Here is a 17444-nt window from a genome sequence, read left to right as displayed (position 1 = left end):
CAACAAGTTGAACTTCGAGTTCTATTTGAGTTAGTTATTTATCATCTTGATCAAACAAACAGTTATCTTACTATAGCACCGGTACATAAGCACAAATCAACTGTGGTAAGCATCTTGGTTCACAAGATTTGTTGCTTGGCCAAATATTAACTATCGTAAGGGGGAAACCCCCAGCGAGAAAACAATAAATTAAGTGTAAGTTAACTATTTCATCAGCAAGTAGGCCTTTTCTTTTTTTATTTTACGGTTAGGAAAATTTCGTCAGTTAATAGATGTTAACCCTACTTATACAGAAGAAAAATAATTAAACATGCCCTATAAAACCTAATTGAGGACAACGTTTCCCAGTGGCTTCATACTTTGAACTCGTAATTGGATAGTTGCGATTTCGATGCTGGCGTGCTATACGTTGTCGTGTCCTTGAGCAAGACAATTTACCCCAATTGTTCTAGCCAACCCAGCTGTTAGCTGGAGGGTTAACCTGTGATGGACTGACATCCTGTCCAGGATATACTGCACCACCATTTTTACCAGTTTGAGCCAATAAAGGCAGAATTCAGCACTGATTACGAAGTGTCATCTCGGCATAGGAGAGATAAAATATAATTATTATTGTATACCCAAATTATTCTGCAGTCAATTAATATTTTCACCCAATAAACAGTGGTTATCATTACAATGGGATGTCGTGATGGTACCTGGTATAAACGAATCAGTTTTGTTTTGAAATGCCGCGAAGTTTTATGTATGTATTCATTGATTTTAAAATGATCGCTGGGAATAACCGCTATGCGTCATGAATTATTCATATAACGAATATTATGTCGTAAGTGACAACGAAAATTTATTATAGCTTTTCTCTGCTTATGTAACTGAAGACCTTACTAACTATACCATTTTAACAAGAACTTAATAAAATCGTTTGCCCAAAAAGTAACATTTGCAGCTCTAACCTTTAAAACCCAAAGCGGTCAAACCCAACAGTCATGTCAGGAAGAGACATGTTAAAAACCCAAGCCGTGACACTAAGACATGTTAGAAACCTAAGTCATGCTAGTAACATACGTTAAAAACTATATAGTCATGTCAGTAAAACCTACAGTTATGTAAATAAGATAAAATGAACCCATAAGCATATTAGTGCATTAATAATTTATATTCTGTTTATTTGTTTTTTAATTTCGCACAAATCTATTCGAGGGCTATCTGTGCTAGCCGTCCCTAATTTAGCAGTGTAAGACTAGAGGGAAGGCAGCTAGTCATCACCACCCACCGCCAACTCTTGGGCTACTCTTTTACCAACGAATAGTGGGATTGACCGTCACTTTATAACGCCCCCACGGCTGAAAGGGCGAGCATGTTTGGCGCGACGGGGATGCGAACCCGCGACCCTCAGATAACGAGTCGCACACCTCAACACGCTTGGCCATGCCGGACCATATTCTGTTTAAAGCTAATGGGCTACCTCTTACCAAAATGAGGCTCGGACAACATTCCGTTTGTCTGGCACAACGAAGAATGCAATCTTAGAATGTAACTAAATGTAATTAAAATTAATTAAAGTACGCTGTTTGTTTTAAAACACAGCCGCGTGGACTATCTGCTGTGTCTACCGCGGGGAATCGAGCTCTGGATTTTCCCGTTGTAAGTTCGTACACTTACCGCTATCCAACTTAGGAACGTAGAAGTTAATATTGGTGATAAAAGTAATAAAAAAAACGATCGTTTACCATAATTCTTTGTAAAATAACCTGCCACAGTTACACACACACACACACACACACACACACACACACACATATATATAGCTCTGGTCTTGTGACCGTATGACTACATCGGAAAGTCGCCGCCAATGTTCAAACGGGAATAGACGTTTGAATATCACTGACAAATAAGTGCCAACTTCTCAAACATTGCTCAAGAGTTGTGCTTGTTTTAATTACCCAAACAAGCGTAAAAATGTCTCAGGAATCTCCTTCCATAAGGAAGTATTCACATTTATGAACTTTTTTTTTTTCAAAATGAAGGCTTTAAAGCTCGAGCAATTGAAAATTGTCATATGCTTTGCGTCTATGCAGACCCAAAGGGCCAAATGTACTAATTTCCACTAGATCTACTAGGCTATACACCGTAGGCCTAATTAAGACACTAGACGCCAGAATTGAGTTTGATATGATACTGATTTAGACTGAGGTATTAAATAAGCGATCAAGCAGCCAAATTATGAATGGAAATGGCCGCTGGTGAAAATTAGGCGCAGATTAAACAAGTTTTTGGTCCCAATGCTGTTTTTTTCTCCGATTTTAAAATTTGAAAAGAAGATTTTAGATGTTGCGGAGAGACGTCGGAAAGTATATCCTCAAAAACAGTTACAGGACAATTTCATTATTAGGTTCTTTTCTGATGGAGCAGTTCGTCAACAATGGTTGAAGAATGTAAGTCGTGAAATATTTCAGTCATCCAGACATCACAGGGTATGCAATGAACAGTTTTGGGCGAAAGATTATACGAGAGGTATAAAACTACTTGGACAATACTGTCAATACTTATCAATATTTTTGGAAAGAAAACTCAATTGTTTTTTTAAAACATCAATCAGTGACTTTATAATATATGTTAAATACATAATAATGACTGCCTATGTTTGTTACTGTTTATAGGACATGTATATTTAATTTCAGGTCTGTTTAAAAAATAAGATAACAAACTTCCAGTGGCCTTTGTGAAAACCTGGTGCAATCACAAAATTAAAAAACACAAAACAGTTTTCATTTATTTCCAGGAGTGCACCCAAGAGACATAAAAGAATATGACATCTTGAAGTATGAACCTCTGGCAATGCCTACCATCTTTCCAGATCATCCTCTACATAAGCAAGTTGTAAAATCACAAAGTAGACCACCTCCAAGAAAACGAGCTCCTGAAATCAAGGAAACATGCCCAGTAGCTGCCAAAAAGAAGAAAAGACATCAGGTGTCGAGCATTCATATTGTTCAACTGTCCCAGTGGAAGATCAGCTTGAAACAAGTAAGGACAAGCTAAAAAAATTACAAAACGACTTGCAAGTAAGCGAGCAAAAAATGTATTCTTTACTGTAATCTCAAAGAGAAAAGGTAAGTTGTAACATGAAATTACTGAAATAAGAGAAACTGTTTAAAATGGTCCCCCAGTGGCATCGTGGTATGTCTGTGGGCTCACAACGCAGAGCACAGATAATCATTGTGTAACTTTGTGCTTAATTCCAACAGCAAACAAACAAAATACTTAAATGAATTGAAAATAAACAACAATAAAAACACAATATAATGAATTTATTTCCCATGAAATGTATAACAAAGTAGAAATAAAGTTATATTTAACCGAGACGGTTGTTTTTTGAATTTTTGCACAAAGCTACACGAGGGCTATCTGTGCTAGCCATCCCTAATTTATCAGTGTAAGACTAGAGGGAAGGCAGCTAGCCATCACCACCCACCGCCAACTCTTGAGCTATTCTTTTACCAACAAATAGTGGGATTGACCATCACATTATAACACCCCCACAGCTGAAAGGGTGAGCATGTTTGCTGCGACGGGGATTCGAACCCGATAATCGAGACAAATCTAAATGTCAGCAACTGGTATTACTTGTAATAGAAAGAAATCACAGGCTGTTGCACAGAATGACTTAATTTCTCTAGATTTGGAATCACTCTCTCTAAGACTGCTTTTAAAATTAACACTCTTTCTGTATTTTGAGTAATTACATGATTAACTTCTGGGAAATAGGTGAAAATCAGAGGAAGATCTAGAATTTTTAGTGTGTGGGGGGAGGGGGTAAAATGTTAACTTTGGACAAAACCTTATGTTGTACATTTTGTTGTAAACTTAAGCTTATAAACCTTTCTGGTTCATTTAGTATCTGAAACTAGTGACATTAATAATACTTTTTAGTAATTGTAAGTTCGCCTTTTTTTTTTTTTTTTTTTATAGGAATGTGGTATTCTCAGGTGAAGGTAGCTTTCACTGATTAATTGCAAATCCAACAGAAAATATATCATAGATTAAGTTCAAATTCTTCGACCTCGAGTTTGAAGATTAAGAGAGATTGTACACCATTTAAAACACACTGAAAACCATCTTTATTCAACACTCAAAAACAATCAAAGTTCAACAAGTGCACAAGGCTAAAGATAGTTTCTTTATCAAATCAGTAAAACAATATTCTAACTTTTATTTTTAATAAAGTTAAATAGTTTTTAGGATAGTTATAATCTCATCCTAGAACAGTGAAATTCATGATTCTGCTTGTTTAAGTTGCGCACAAATTGTTCCCTGCCAGTTTCCTTTAGATGGTTATATAGATACTGTCACTAAAACTTTTAAAGTTCAGTAGTCTATTTATCAACAATAATCCACAGTAAGCCCAACAGAAACATATACACAACTAAATTAGACTTTCAGATAAAATATCCAATTATATAGTTTTGTATTCACAACACTTTCTAGCCTGTATAGTTATTTTTGCCAATATTAAAATAGTAATTGTTTAAGGCAAGGTGACCTGAACGTCAGACCTCCATGTGGGTGTTTTAAATTCATCAAATACGTACTGTATGAACTAGTTGTACACAGATTTCACCCCTTTTATGTTATGAATTAAATAATTACTTTTAATATGTCAGTAATACCAGTCTATCACATCTGCATCACAAATAATGTAGTAAAATGTTTTAGTTTTGTGATACTGTGGAAGAGAAAAATTGCAAAAAATATAAACATGCATTTTCAAAATCCAATAAATTAGTCATTATAGCAAGAAGTATACAACTGGGATAATAGAAATTTGGTACAAATCAGTATATTTCTTATTAAGTTACTTTAGAGCAATGTAATTCTTTTATAGAATATAGTTGCCTCGTTTTATACATACAAAAAATTTGACTTTTTTTTTCTTGTGTATTTGTTGCTAGTAAGTGATTATTCATTCTAATTCATGCTAGTTTCGATACATCAAATAGCTTTCAAAGGTTTATCCTTTTGGACGAGTATTCACAATAAATGGATGCTATATCTATCAAGTTTCCAAAATTAAGGGACAATTGAACCAAAACATCTCAAGATAAATGTAAGTGTTGACTTTTCACGAAAGGAGAACCAGTTTTACATGCTAATACCAGCTATTAATCGTTCCTACAAATCTTACCAAAGTAGATTCTGGATGTTATTTGTCTCGAATAACAATATGCTGTGTATGATATATAACACAGTGCATTATCTTGCTGGAAAAAGTATGGTACTTCTTCACAGATTTTTGTAAATGCAATTAGACAGCACTGTTCAGAATATTATGATACGACAAGATGTTTATGACAACCTAGTTATATTCAAATGGTTCTCAATATATTATTAAACCCAGGCCCATCCATCTCAAGTGAAGGAACAGTAGGATTCTTCATATGTTAGTTTTGTTTTACTGTAACATTGTTCCACAATTCCATAAAAGCCTAGTGTTAAAACGTTCATTAAAGTCTTAAATCATAGACTTAATGGCAAGTTCATGGCCTCATTTACAAACATTTCACAGTCTGTATGACTGGAAAGTGATTAATTTCAAGCATTTAAGTTGAATATGCCACATAAGTATGTCCAACACTTTAGACAGTAGACTTTGGAACAATTAAATCTGTTAAGATATCTTGGATACATATGCCACAAATACTGAATCAAATAGGTGTTCACCTAGCTGGATCTGGCACCTGTTAACCTTTATATATCCTACACAACATTGCACCATATGGTTAACGTGTAAATTAATTGGTAATGAGACCAATACTAGCTGGGGCATATTGGTCTGATGTGTCTTTTGTAATACAATGTGCAAGTGTGGTGTATACAGCATACAGCTTGCAAAATCTCCATATGCATGCAGAGCAGCTGCAGTCAATTGATTAATAATCATAAAAACTCAATATATATTGGCTAATATACGATATTAAAATAAACCTAATTACAATAATTGCTGTAAAGATTTCTTTATATCATGTTCACAGTTGTTTTGGAGAGCTTTTTTAACTAGATTTCTTCCATTTTTAGAAAAGAAGATAATCTTTCCTAACAACTAAAGATAATAGAATAACATATACTCCTGGAAGGTTTATGCTTCCTATAAATTTAAAAGTTATTAGCTTCATTTGCATATTACCATATTGCCATACCTAAATAAAATCTACATGCATGCAAATTAAAGCCATACGACAATATAGAAACATTTAAGTTAATTAGAAAGAGCTTAGAAAACTTCATTCATCTTTAATAACATTTTTCTTTTCAGGATATGCTTTGGGATTTAGACAACTATTACAAAAGATATATTATCCATATTAATGCTGTATTCAATTATAATTATGTATCATCCTCTTTCATTGTATGTTATGGACATGTTAACAAAAACACCAAATTACAATGATACATTTTGTTACTCATACTATTATAAAAACGGACATAGAGATTTTTATTCAATACATCAGCTGGAGCTTTCAACACAAAGAAAAATCAAAACTACATGTGCTTTTATCGGCATACTGGGTTTCACGTTTTAAAACAATATATCACAGTAAATATGACAAACAAGCAACACAAATAACTTATCTACAAAGTAAATACAGAAAAATAAAATAAAAATATTAAAATCACTGAAAGAAAAAATTGGTCAACATTTAAGTCAATCCCCCTTTATTAGGTTATTTGATAAAACTTATTTTTTTCTTTTTTGTCAATTCATCAAATAAAGCTAACACAACAACACTTAGTCTAACTAGAAGCCAACAATAAAACTCAAAAATGATCAGAGGTACCTAATGAGATTTTGGGAAATACAACAAACAGGATATAAAAAAATCACCTCTCCAGCTAAATTCACAATGATGTAATATTCTCATGTTTTCTGTATCACAATGTACACTTTTCAATATGTTTTGAGCATCCTCATTCCTCAGCATAAACTCAGAATCTGTCTTTTTCAATTACTGCCCAAAACATATTTCTTAGCTTTTTCATCAATTTGTGTACACAATGTTTTCAGCCTACTATTACAATGTAAATACCACTATGAAAGTATCCAAAACATAAACTTCTCAGTCCATATTCAGAAAATATACTTCTCAGTAACTTTTGATCAAACATTTCTTACTCTCCTTCAAAAGGTTTCTTTTCACTGAGTTCACAGTTCTAATTTATCATTTTAAATTATGATATGTGAAAAGTAAATTTTTAATATCTACTTCAGTTTTGTTTTGTTTTCTCTTTAAGTCTTGTATTACTTCTCAGCCTTTTTTCTTAGAGTTTCTTGTAAAATGAGTATTCTTTTTTCTATATCTGACATCTTCCAGTTCTATGTAACAAACATAATCACATTAAAGTACTATATTAAATTTGTTTATCAAATGAACTTAATGACCTCATTTGTTGGAAAAATGTAACCACCCTCATTTCACATTTACATAGTACTATAAGGCTAAAAAAAAATTTAAACTTACAGTTATTAAACTCATCTTAATCTTCAAAACTAACAGGAATGACAATACCGTAATACTATCAGAGCCTCACACTAAAACTACACAACAATAAAATGCAACTTTCACATTCTTTCTTCACCTACAATAAACATAATAGTTCATATAAGCCATCATTAAACAATCGTATTGTTTCAATGAACAGTACTAAACTACTAATCCATAATGGATTAACCAATGGTATAAATGATACTGCCCACTTAATATCTAGAAACACCCAGTAAGTAAGGAAACAAAAATAAACAAGTGCATAATCAAGGAAGCCCTACCTATACAGCAACAAAAACCAAAATTAAACCAATATAAAGGAACATCTTTATACTTATACTAATTAATAACCTAACATCCACATGCAATACCCCCTACAATCCCATACCTGTTTATACTCTTGTCCCTAAGACAAGTGTCCATCAACGGTCACATTCAAACTCTCTTTTTCTTAACCTGAAGATGACCTGAGAAGGTCAAAACATTATTCTCTCCTTATCAATAAAAGTGTTAATACCCATACCAGCTGTTCTGAGATTCAAGCTAAGTTTAAATCATTTTGTTCTAACCTTCATGTGTATCCCTGCTGAAATTAGTCTCTGACGTTTACAGTTGAAAAGACCAGAAAGAAAGCTACGATGATGTGTTTAGGCCAGTAGCCTAAGCTTCTGAGTTAATTTCCTCACACAGTGACAACTGAGGTTGAGAAATGACTGTTAATTAAAACCAATAAAAATATACTTTTATTAAAGTTACGAGGAAGGATTAGCCATGTTTCACTCAAAACTATTATGACATTCCATCTAAAAAACTACAAGTGTCATATCATCATCCTCCAGAAAAATTAAAGAAATACACAAACACCAATGATTTGTTAGGAGCTCACTGAAATAAACCCTAAATCAAAATGGTGTAATTTTGTCCCCAGATGTTAAATAATAATTGCAAAATAGGGGAACTGGTTTGGAAGATCACACATGATGATCAAGCCAAGTCTTAACAATTCTGCTAGACTGATATAACTCCAAATATTCCTCAGTCACTGACTAAAATAACAAGGTTTGCAAAAAATACACACTTTTAATGCAGTGGTCACCTTCTTATTGACATCTTCATAATCACTAAATATATATAATAAAATACTCCCCTTTTTTGTAAAACCATTTGAAAAACAATTTATATTCTTCTATAAACAGTTATTTTTACCAGTAAAAATAACACAAAAATTTTTTATTTGTGTAGAACTTAGTTTGAGATAACAGTACAATATTTTAAGATTAAATACGTGATATTATATACATATTCTAAGCATAAAAATTATTAGCACATATCATATGGTAGACTAAAAGATCAAAATACTACTGTTACATTTTTCAAGTTAGTTATATCATACAGTTGCCATAGTGGACCTTTCACAGATAATTTCTGTAGTCTAACTGCTATATGTTGAAAACCTTGTCTGTCAAAGAAGATAATATGCTTGTTTTATCTTGTAAATTAAACTGGAATACTCAGAGTTCATTTTATGTATTTCATTTTTACCTCTCAAGACATTACATTTATTTCTCTTAAAAACAGAATATGTACTTATAATAAAGTACATCAGCTCTTAAAGAATTGGAAAACAAGATATGAAAGAAATAACAAAAAGAATTATACCACTTTGTGAAGAAAATTGGTTACAGTTTCGTAATTCTGAAATTACTGCAAACTATATTGCAGTCCAGTTCATTCCTGTACCATAAATGGTAAGTTACAGGAGTTGTGGTTAAAAAATAAATATTAAATATCTGACTTTAACAGAAACATATTGAATAAATTAAACATATATAAATGGCAAAAAAAAGTTTTCAAAAATGCATGCTTCACGTACTGCCAGAAACACAACATTCATTGATATTTCCTTTCAGCCTCCACTCAGGTATTTACACTTTTTAATGACATTCATTCACATCAACATATGACATCTGCCAAATAAAACAGTCAAATTTTTTCTGTTATAAATATATTTCTCGTGAACATAAAACTTGTATATATGAATATAGCACTAGTTCTATTTCTGCATGAAAAAAAATAATTCAGTATAATTTTACCTACTTCATACTTTCTTTCCACTTCAGTTTTATTTTTGGAGTTTCCCTCACTATGTACTGATGGAACCTAATAATCAATGAAGATATAAACCATAATTCTAATTTTTACTCTATATATTTCATTACAAATATAAATTAATCTTAGCATAGATTATATACATTAAAAACAAACAATATGTGCTGACAATTAACACAACTTCTGTCCATTATACTGTAAAAATTATCACATCAGATTAAATGTGAAATTAGATTAATATTTAAATAGTATTTTAGGAGGGAATTAACCAGTATTATACTAGCTGTGGATTTATAAAGATACATTAAGGTTAAATATTTAACTTTAGAAAAAATTAGTATCATTCATGTTAAAAATATTTACAATTAATATGTACTTGAAATAATACAATTTGTCAGAAAATGTTAAAAAGTTGACATTGTAAAATTTAGTGAAGAATTAGAATAAATATTCCTCTTACCATGCTCATGTAACTTGGAGACAGACCTTCTAAGAACAAGATTTTATCTTCTAATACCTTCAGTCTTCGGTAAACATCCGGTGACACTGGCTGACCTAACAAAAAACCAAATTTCTCAAAATTCTTAATTTTTTACCTTACAAAGATAATATTCCTAAAAAGTGTTTAATTGTAGAATTGACTGTGGTTCAAGTTTTCTTTTTAAACACATTACTTTAGAGCATGTCAGCATTAAGTTGCTTGTGGGCCAATGACTGTTTGTTACAGAATCCTTCATAACATACCAGTCAACTAAAAATATTCAAAGAACACCCATAAATTTCATATATCACAATAACACTGTACTTCTATGTATTTACAAAGAAAAAGTGTAATTTAACGACAAAAATTATTTAATATGATGTCACACTGTGTAATCTTTCATGCAAATATACCAACCCAATTAAGGAAAACAATATTGTGTATAACAATAACATAAGCAATTATGACAATGACAGGACTTAGTGACGACTACACGACATAAAAGTTGAAACTGATGATCACTCGTCTCTTGATAAAAATGCTAAGTTATTAAAAATTCTAATGAATACCGATAGCTAAAATTTATGTTTACAGTGATGAAGAGCTGAAAGAAGATTTTTCAAAACATTATGTGGAGTGGTTTACAATATCAATGTTATCAGCAAATGCTTGAAAAAAAACAGACCAGGTCCAACTATATTTGTAAGAAGAAATAAGGGCACAGAATCATCTGCATTCAAGCTGTTCTTGAAGAATATTACAAGGAAATACCAAAATGAACGAAGAAAGAATGGCATTGTTTATTGATATAAAAATGGAATCATCTGAATTCTAATGACTGCAATGTTTCTTCAGTGTAATGGTGCTAGCTGGTGTTTTAATTCAACAACATAATTAAATATCTTTGTAATCAAAACAACTGGAAACTATTTTTCCACAAGTAAAGAAACATGACAGATTTCAAATTTCAAGATGCCTTCAAGTGAATACTACTAAAAATTAAAAAAAACCTTCAATGAATGGAAAAACTTCAATTAATCAATTATCTATGAGTAGCATTTACAGCATTAATCTTGTAAACTATTTGATTAATATCAAAAAATAATCAACTAATCAAAATTAATGTTTGAGGTTATTATTATTTATTATTTCAACAACTGCTCAATCAAAACCATAGTTAAATCTTTTTATGAAAATCATCAACTACCCAAAAATATTCATTAGTTATAACTGTTTATAATTATTTAAACTCTCCATGTGATCAAAATATTATCAACAAGTTATGATTTGAAAACTTCCAATTAGATTCCCATTATTGCTAAACTTGGTCATCATGTTGCAAAGCTACTAATGTTACTTGTCATAATTTTGAACAGTTGACTAGAGTGAAGACTGGCTGATAACATTCATCATCAGTTCTCTGGGTACTCAAGTATTCAATAAAATGCAGATTCACTGTTTCTTTTACACTGTTTTATGTTTTTACTTTATAATTATATAACTGTATTCTTTATTGTTGTATGCATAGGCATAGATATGAAAAAGGTGTCGAGGGAAGTGAAACCTACTTCACTCAATTTTTTCCTTTTTAATTAACAACTATTCATTTAATATTTAAGCTCTCCTTCCATTTTTTTTTACAGAAATTAATAAAATCAGCCATTCATTTTTACATTGTCATAGTGCATCAAAAAGAAATACTAGAGGTCAGTGTTTTTATACAACTGCTATTAATTACTATAAAACATTGAGGTTTTCTGAAATTAATACAGATAGAGTCTAATGAAATCCACTTAATGTCTAATTCAGTAATGTATTTTATCTAAGCTAATATAACAATACGAATGTTAATTAGATTTTCATGTCTTGCCTTTCTTCCAGACACACTATCAGCACGTCTAGGCTATAGAGATTTGGTTTAGAAGACTTGCAGCTCTTATAACATAAAACTGTTAATTATGCAACTCTATCCCAGTAAGTATAAAAGTGGGTAAAATGAAAACAATGCACCCCAACATGTAGAGTGACTAAAGTGTGACACACCATACATGGCAAGTCGATTACAATCTAAAACCCAGCTGCTGAGTACCAACATCCATGTGGGGGTAGGAAAGAGGATCATACTACCAGCAAGATGACAACATTCCTAAACCCATGCCACCAGAAACCAACATTATGTGGAGGGAGGAAAGACAATCCTATCGCAAGTCAACTATAATCCAAAACTTGGCCACCTGGTGAGAGTAGGAAAGAGGATCATATAATCTTCACCTCAAGTTCATGAAAACAAAGAAAATGTAGTACCCCTTAACTCACAAACGAGGCAAATATGAATATGATAAATTGATCCAGGAACCCAAAATCCAATATCAAAAAATGTCTACATAATGTAAAACATCTCCCTCTAAAATGAGATTGACTGGCAACACCCCAAGCACATTAACATCCTCTGAATAAGAAACATTGAGGGATAGTAGAAGGGAAAGAATTGTAACAGTCTACAATTACCTTCATTGTGACCCACAGCAATGATGCAGTTTAAACGAGGAAGGAATATAGACATTTCTAATATATAAGGACTTATGATGATTGGTTCAATTCTAAATTGAAAACCCACTTACAAGGAACCAACATTCACATGGAGATAGGATGATGGATCCCAATTGATGGGGTGAAGTGCAATTTTGACATCTCACTCCCACTTGTTTTTATGTTACAGATTGGAAGATATCATGTCATCTACATCAGCAGACCATACCAATTCATTAAATACAAGACATGGCAGGGATGGGCAACTATCCCATTGTGTTTTACCAATGTAGTCCATAGGATAGGCAAACTTATGAAGCAATTCTATTGAAAAAATAAACCTACAAAAGATCTTTTGGAACACCAAATCTCTGCAGCATGCATTGTATGGCTATGTAATTATGATATGCAAATCAACAGAACAAATATGAACAGTTAGATAATACCTAGTCTGGCACCACTCACCACAGAGTGGGATCCAAACAATGATCATTAATAAAATGGAAAATGGTCCTTGAAAAGAAAAAAAATACAAAAAAGTCTCATTGAATTTTGATATTCTAGAATGGCTATCTGCAGAAGACAATAACATTCAAAGAGAAAGAAAACTGTAATCCAATACAAATAGTAATAGACGAACATATCATGGGTAGTCCACAAGCCTGATTGAAGAAGCATCTTTAAAAGGTGATGAATATTAAATGTCAATGAAAAAGTAAAATACTGAATTTGGTGAAAACACACTTGGAACAAAATACAGGAGGAACATGATAAATCAAATGAAGAGCCAAATCCAACTGGTGAAGAAGGAAGGAGAAAGAACACAAGTATAGAATGGTTGCCAAGGATAAAATAAAAGAGGTGTAAATGGGCACTACAAGAGGAAGCCGTGCAGGCAATATAACAGGGAAGAGTATGTACAGGACCTAGAGGCCTATCCAGATTAAGATGGGAATACAGGTGTAAAATGGAAAGAAGGGAAAGTAGCTAAATGGAGTTATCCTTATGAGCTGCTTAAATGTTAGGGAGAAAATATGATTTGGAAAAAGGAAAAGATATGTAGAAGGATAAAGAGTACGTGAAACATCAATGGCAAATAAATAAGACCACTGATGTCCAGATGTGAATAAGAAAAAGGAAAACATAAGAGAAGGTGAAACAATGGGCACTGAGAGGGTAGTATGAACATAAGCAAAGTGAAGCTGGGCAGGACCACACTAATATCACTATCAGGGTAGCCTGATGCACAAACAGCAAACTGATAAAGTGTAGAGGAAGTAAATACCTGTGGGATTGAGAAAATTGAAAAGTGGGGACAGAACCACCCAAAAATCTGAGATTGAGGATCCAGATGACCCCAATCCAAAAGTAAAGAAAGAAAGAAAGAAAGAAAATACACATGAAAAACAATGGGTTGATCAGGGGAAAGCCATGGAACCAGAAATCAACAACAGAAAAATTCCTTATGCATTGAGAAACCTCCATGGATGAAAAGGCAAATGAAACAAGCCAGAAAACCAGGTAAGAAGCTGGATCATAGGAAGGTCTGGATGAAACACTGGTGACTGAGGATGGTAAAGAACAAATGGAAACAGAGGAAATGAAGTTGGACACTGGAAGAACTGCTGAAACCATAACTGAGATGGCTAGGAAAGAGCTATCAGAAGGACTTAACAAGGATGAATGAAGTTATCTGGAGAAGAAGAAGAAAAATTGGAGGGTAAACAAATGTGTAGATCCAATCCTGTCTGAAAACCTCAACAGCCAGAGAAAGAAAAGGAAAGGGAAACTAAAAGCAAGGTAATTTCTAATTAATGGATGCAGCAAAATCTTCAATACAAGGAGTATCCCACTGAAGTAACAGTCACTGGAAAATAAAAGAACTGACAGACCAATTCATTGGATAAATGTCATCTGGACTGGAATTTGAACCACAATAAGAGCAAAAGCACCTAGAACATGACATACAATTATAGGAATATCAAACTTGCAAGCCCAAAATGATATCCAATGTATAAATACAAAGGGATAAAAAGAATGGATGCCACCCTAATAACTGAGATAAGTAACTACTGAAGAAAATATGGAATAGATCATTATTAGATGATTTCTGACCAGATGGAGAAAACAACCCCTAAACATGGCATACAGTGAGAAGGTCCAGGGCATTGAAAACCAATATTCCAAATCTTCCATACATCAACCCACACATTCTATCTCCTAAAGGATGCATCCGTGAAATGTGGAAAACTAGATGAAGAGAAGGAAGAGGAACACTTTCCAACATGCGAGTCATATCTAACTACTAATGTCAATCAACAATAAATGTAGGAGGAAGTGTAATAATTGCCAACAAAGGATACCTACAAAATTTCATTGGTTGTAAAAAAACTTTCAAAAGAGCCTGCACATAAGTCTGACCCAAAGGGAGAAGAGCTACAATCAAAGATCACATCCCCAAGAGTGGGAGAATTTCCCAAGCTGTAACTGAACTGTAAAATACAGTTTTTTTCCCCATAATAAAAATTATAAGCTACAGATATAAATTAATTAAGAAAATAAATTTGAGCTTTGACATCTCAAAGATCAAAAGTGCTTTAAATGCTATAAAGTAAACTCACAGTAAACAATCTTGTGCAACAAGCTACACAGTGATAAAAAAAAAAAAAAGTCTTTATTGTATGGTACAATTCAGCAATTTGGAATGTGCATTTGTTTGCTTTAGCACCAAACTACATAATAGGCTATGTGCACTCTTGTCCATTGCAGATAATCAAATCCCAAATATAAGCATTGTAAATCCAAATACCTACCATTAACCCACTAAGGAAATAAGTTTTGGATGTATGAATTTCTTTTGAAAATGAAATGAATGTCAAGTACACTGTTTTTCAGTCTTGCATTTTCTCCTTACCCATTGCTTAAACACAGGGATATATAACATACTGGATAAGCAAAATTTCAACCGATATTTTTACTGGTATGGTCAAACACCAAATAATTCAATACAAGTTAAAACACAGTGTCCAATATTAAAAATATGGATAAAATTCTTTATTGGATGCTTTCTTTAGATACAAAACAACAAATTTTTTTTGTAGATGTAGAATAAAATTACAGACAACGTTTGAGTTAATTAGTTCAAGTTTCTTGCTTTGAATTAATTAATTCCTATACTTATTTCACAGAAAAGTTTGAGTTTTATGACATTTATCACAAAAAAAATTTTTGTTTTAATAACTATCTACTTTACTCACCAGCTTTTACCTTCAAATGGGATTCTAAATTTCGTAGCCTTTCTTCCACACTCTCAGGCAACTCAGAGTCTTGGTGCACTATACGTTCAGAACTCTCTTGTCTTTTAATATCAATAACATGATGATGTAGTTGGGTTTGGGGTCCCCACTTATTATCTACCCTAGAAACTAAAATAAAAACTTTTCAGTTCAAGATGCTATGTTGGTAATTAATTTCACAAGCTATAATTTATTCTAAAACAACTAACTATTTAAGAACATTGTATAAAAATTAATTAATCAATTTTTTAGTCTTTATAACAAAATAATTACAAAAAAAAGACAAAATAATGTGTTTTTTTAATATTTCTTTTGATAGGTAGGTAACTGATAATTTACAATATAGTGATAGCATTTTTGCAATGTTATAGAGAAGTAGAGACCTAAAATCACATTTTATATGAAAAAGAACACAAAACCATAATATTACAAAGTCAACATACATACACAATAATAAATGGATTAAAAAAACTTTAAAAATTCAAAGAAAAATATAAAATACTTCTTAAAAATTCACAATTAATCATCATAATAAACATATTTAAAAGTACTTATTTACCTTTAACACGATTTTTACCCACAGACCTTGGTATCAATGGTGCATCAACTCTAGCACAAGTTGTTCTTTCTCCATCTCCTACAAAGTATCAAAACACAGTTGATAATTTATGGAGAATGGGTTATTCTTGTGAAAATTCTAGAGAAATGACTGAAAGAAAAACATGTAATAAAAGGGAGAAAATCACTATAATTTGATAGCCATATTCTTGTGTACACATAATAAGCACATATGCTTTTATTCATGTTTACTGAATGAAAGTATATAAGTACACAATATACCATTGTATAAACACATTCCCATATGTGTTTGTATGATAAAATTCCTATACAAGTGACTAGAAAATAATCATACAAACTTAAGTGTACACATCTGCACTCATTATGTTTCTATAGCTGCAGGTATTTAATCATAAATCTTTCTTCAGTTTCTCAAAACAAAATGATAACATGGTAATTCTGGCTTACAGAAATTATTTTATTCCACAATATTCTCCCCCTTTTTTCCTGGATTTTTCAACAAGACTTTACTTATTTTGGCCCAATTTAGTTAGTTTTCTCAAGAACAAATAGATATCAATAATTCTTTCAAAGTTGTAATATTTTTCTGTTCAATAGGCTACAGAAATGTCAAAAAGTTGAATCAATTTGTATAAGAGAAAATGTTATGTCCAAGAAATTTTGAAATACATAATTTCTACTATAAATCATTTGACATATTAGTCTTAATATTTCCAGGCTGATGTACTCAGCACATTAATACAGTTTAATAGTATTTTTAGTTGTTTTATCCATACCAAAATGTTGACTCAGATATTTTGTACTATATATAAATGATTCACTCAAATATTTACTTAAAAATATTACATGCACTTATAGAATTAATTAAAATTGTATATTGCATTTTATTTGCTGAAAAGAAACAAAACT

The 17444-nt window shown here is 31.9% G+C and overlaps 2 protein-coding genes across 5 annotated transcripts in view; one reads left to right on the top strand and one right to left on the bottom strand.

Annotated features, from left to right (window-relative positions):
• Positions 1-1837: 1837 nt before the first annotated feature.
• On the top strand, positions 1838-15549 carry LOC143251524 (uncharacterized). Of its 2 annotated transcripts, none has more exons than XM_076502806.1 (3): positions 1838-2514; positions 2783-3027; positions 10726-11598. In XM_076502806.1, exons 1-3 carry the CDS (start codon positions 2283-2285, stop codon positions 10726-10728), a joined length of 480 nt encoding a protein of 159 aa, XP_076358921.1. In that variant the 5' UTR covers positions 1838-2282; the 3' UTR covers positions 10729-11598. The 2 variants fall into 2 exon arrangements, with proteins under 2 accessions (XP_076358921.1, XP_076358914.1); XM_076502799.1 differs by lacking the exon at positions 10726-11598 and adding an exon at positions 12013-15549 and having other exon boundaries at positions 1841-2514.
• Positions 4098-17444, bottom strand: part of LOC143251507 (MAP3K12-binding inhibitory protein 1-like) — a 25920-nt gene continuing 12573 nt past the window's right edge. Inside the window, exons 5-10 of one of the 3 annotated variants that reach the window (XR_013028616.1) lie at positions 16516-16593; positions 15918-16085; positions 10111-10205; positions 9639-9701; positions 8111-8254; positions 4098-7372 (exon numbers count right to left, since the gene is read on the bottom strand). Coding sequence is in view for 1 of the 3 variants with exons in the window: in XM_076502788.1 (XP_076358903.1) it covers positions 7298-7372; positions 9639-9701; positions 10111-10205; positions 15918-16085; positions 16516-16593 (479 nt within the window). In the remaining 2 variants the exon portion in view is untranslated. The remainder of the gene's footprint in view (positions 7373-8110; positions 8255-9638; positions 9702-10110; positions 10206-15917; positions 16086-16515; positions 16594-17444) is intronic. The other 2 variants (XR_013028618.1, XM_076502788.1) reach the window with 2 other exon arrangements.

Source organism: Tachypleus tridentatus, chromosome 1 (genome assembly GCF_004210375.1).
Source record: "Tachypleus tridentatus isolate NWPU-2018 chromosome 1, ASM421037v1, whole genome shotgun sequence".
Classification (NCBI taxonomy): domain Eukaryota; kingdom Metazoa; phylum Arthropoda; class Merostomata; order Xiphosura; family Limulidae; genus Tachypleus; species Tachypleus tridentatus.
The sequence above is the reverse complement of the archived record's forward strand: the minus strand, read 5'-3'. Positions and strand labels throughout refer to the sequence as shown.

What these genes read in the sequence shown, in the direction of transcription:
- LOC143251524 (XM_076502799.1), top strand. Translation starts at nt 2,283, where the DNA reads ATGCTGTTTTTTTCTCCGATTTTAAAATTTGAAAAGAAGATTTTAGAT. An exon ending in GGCGAAAGATTATACGAGAG is followed by an intron (nt 2,515 to 2,782) that starts GTATAAAACTAC and finishes ATTTATTTCCAG; the next exon opens with GAGTGCACCCAAGAGACATA. An exon ending in GGAAGATCAGCTTGAAACAA is followed by an intron (nt 3,028 to 12,012) that starts GTAAGGACAAGC and finishes CCTTTCTTCCAG; the next exon opens with ACACACTATCAGCACGTCTA.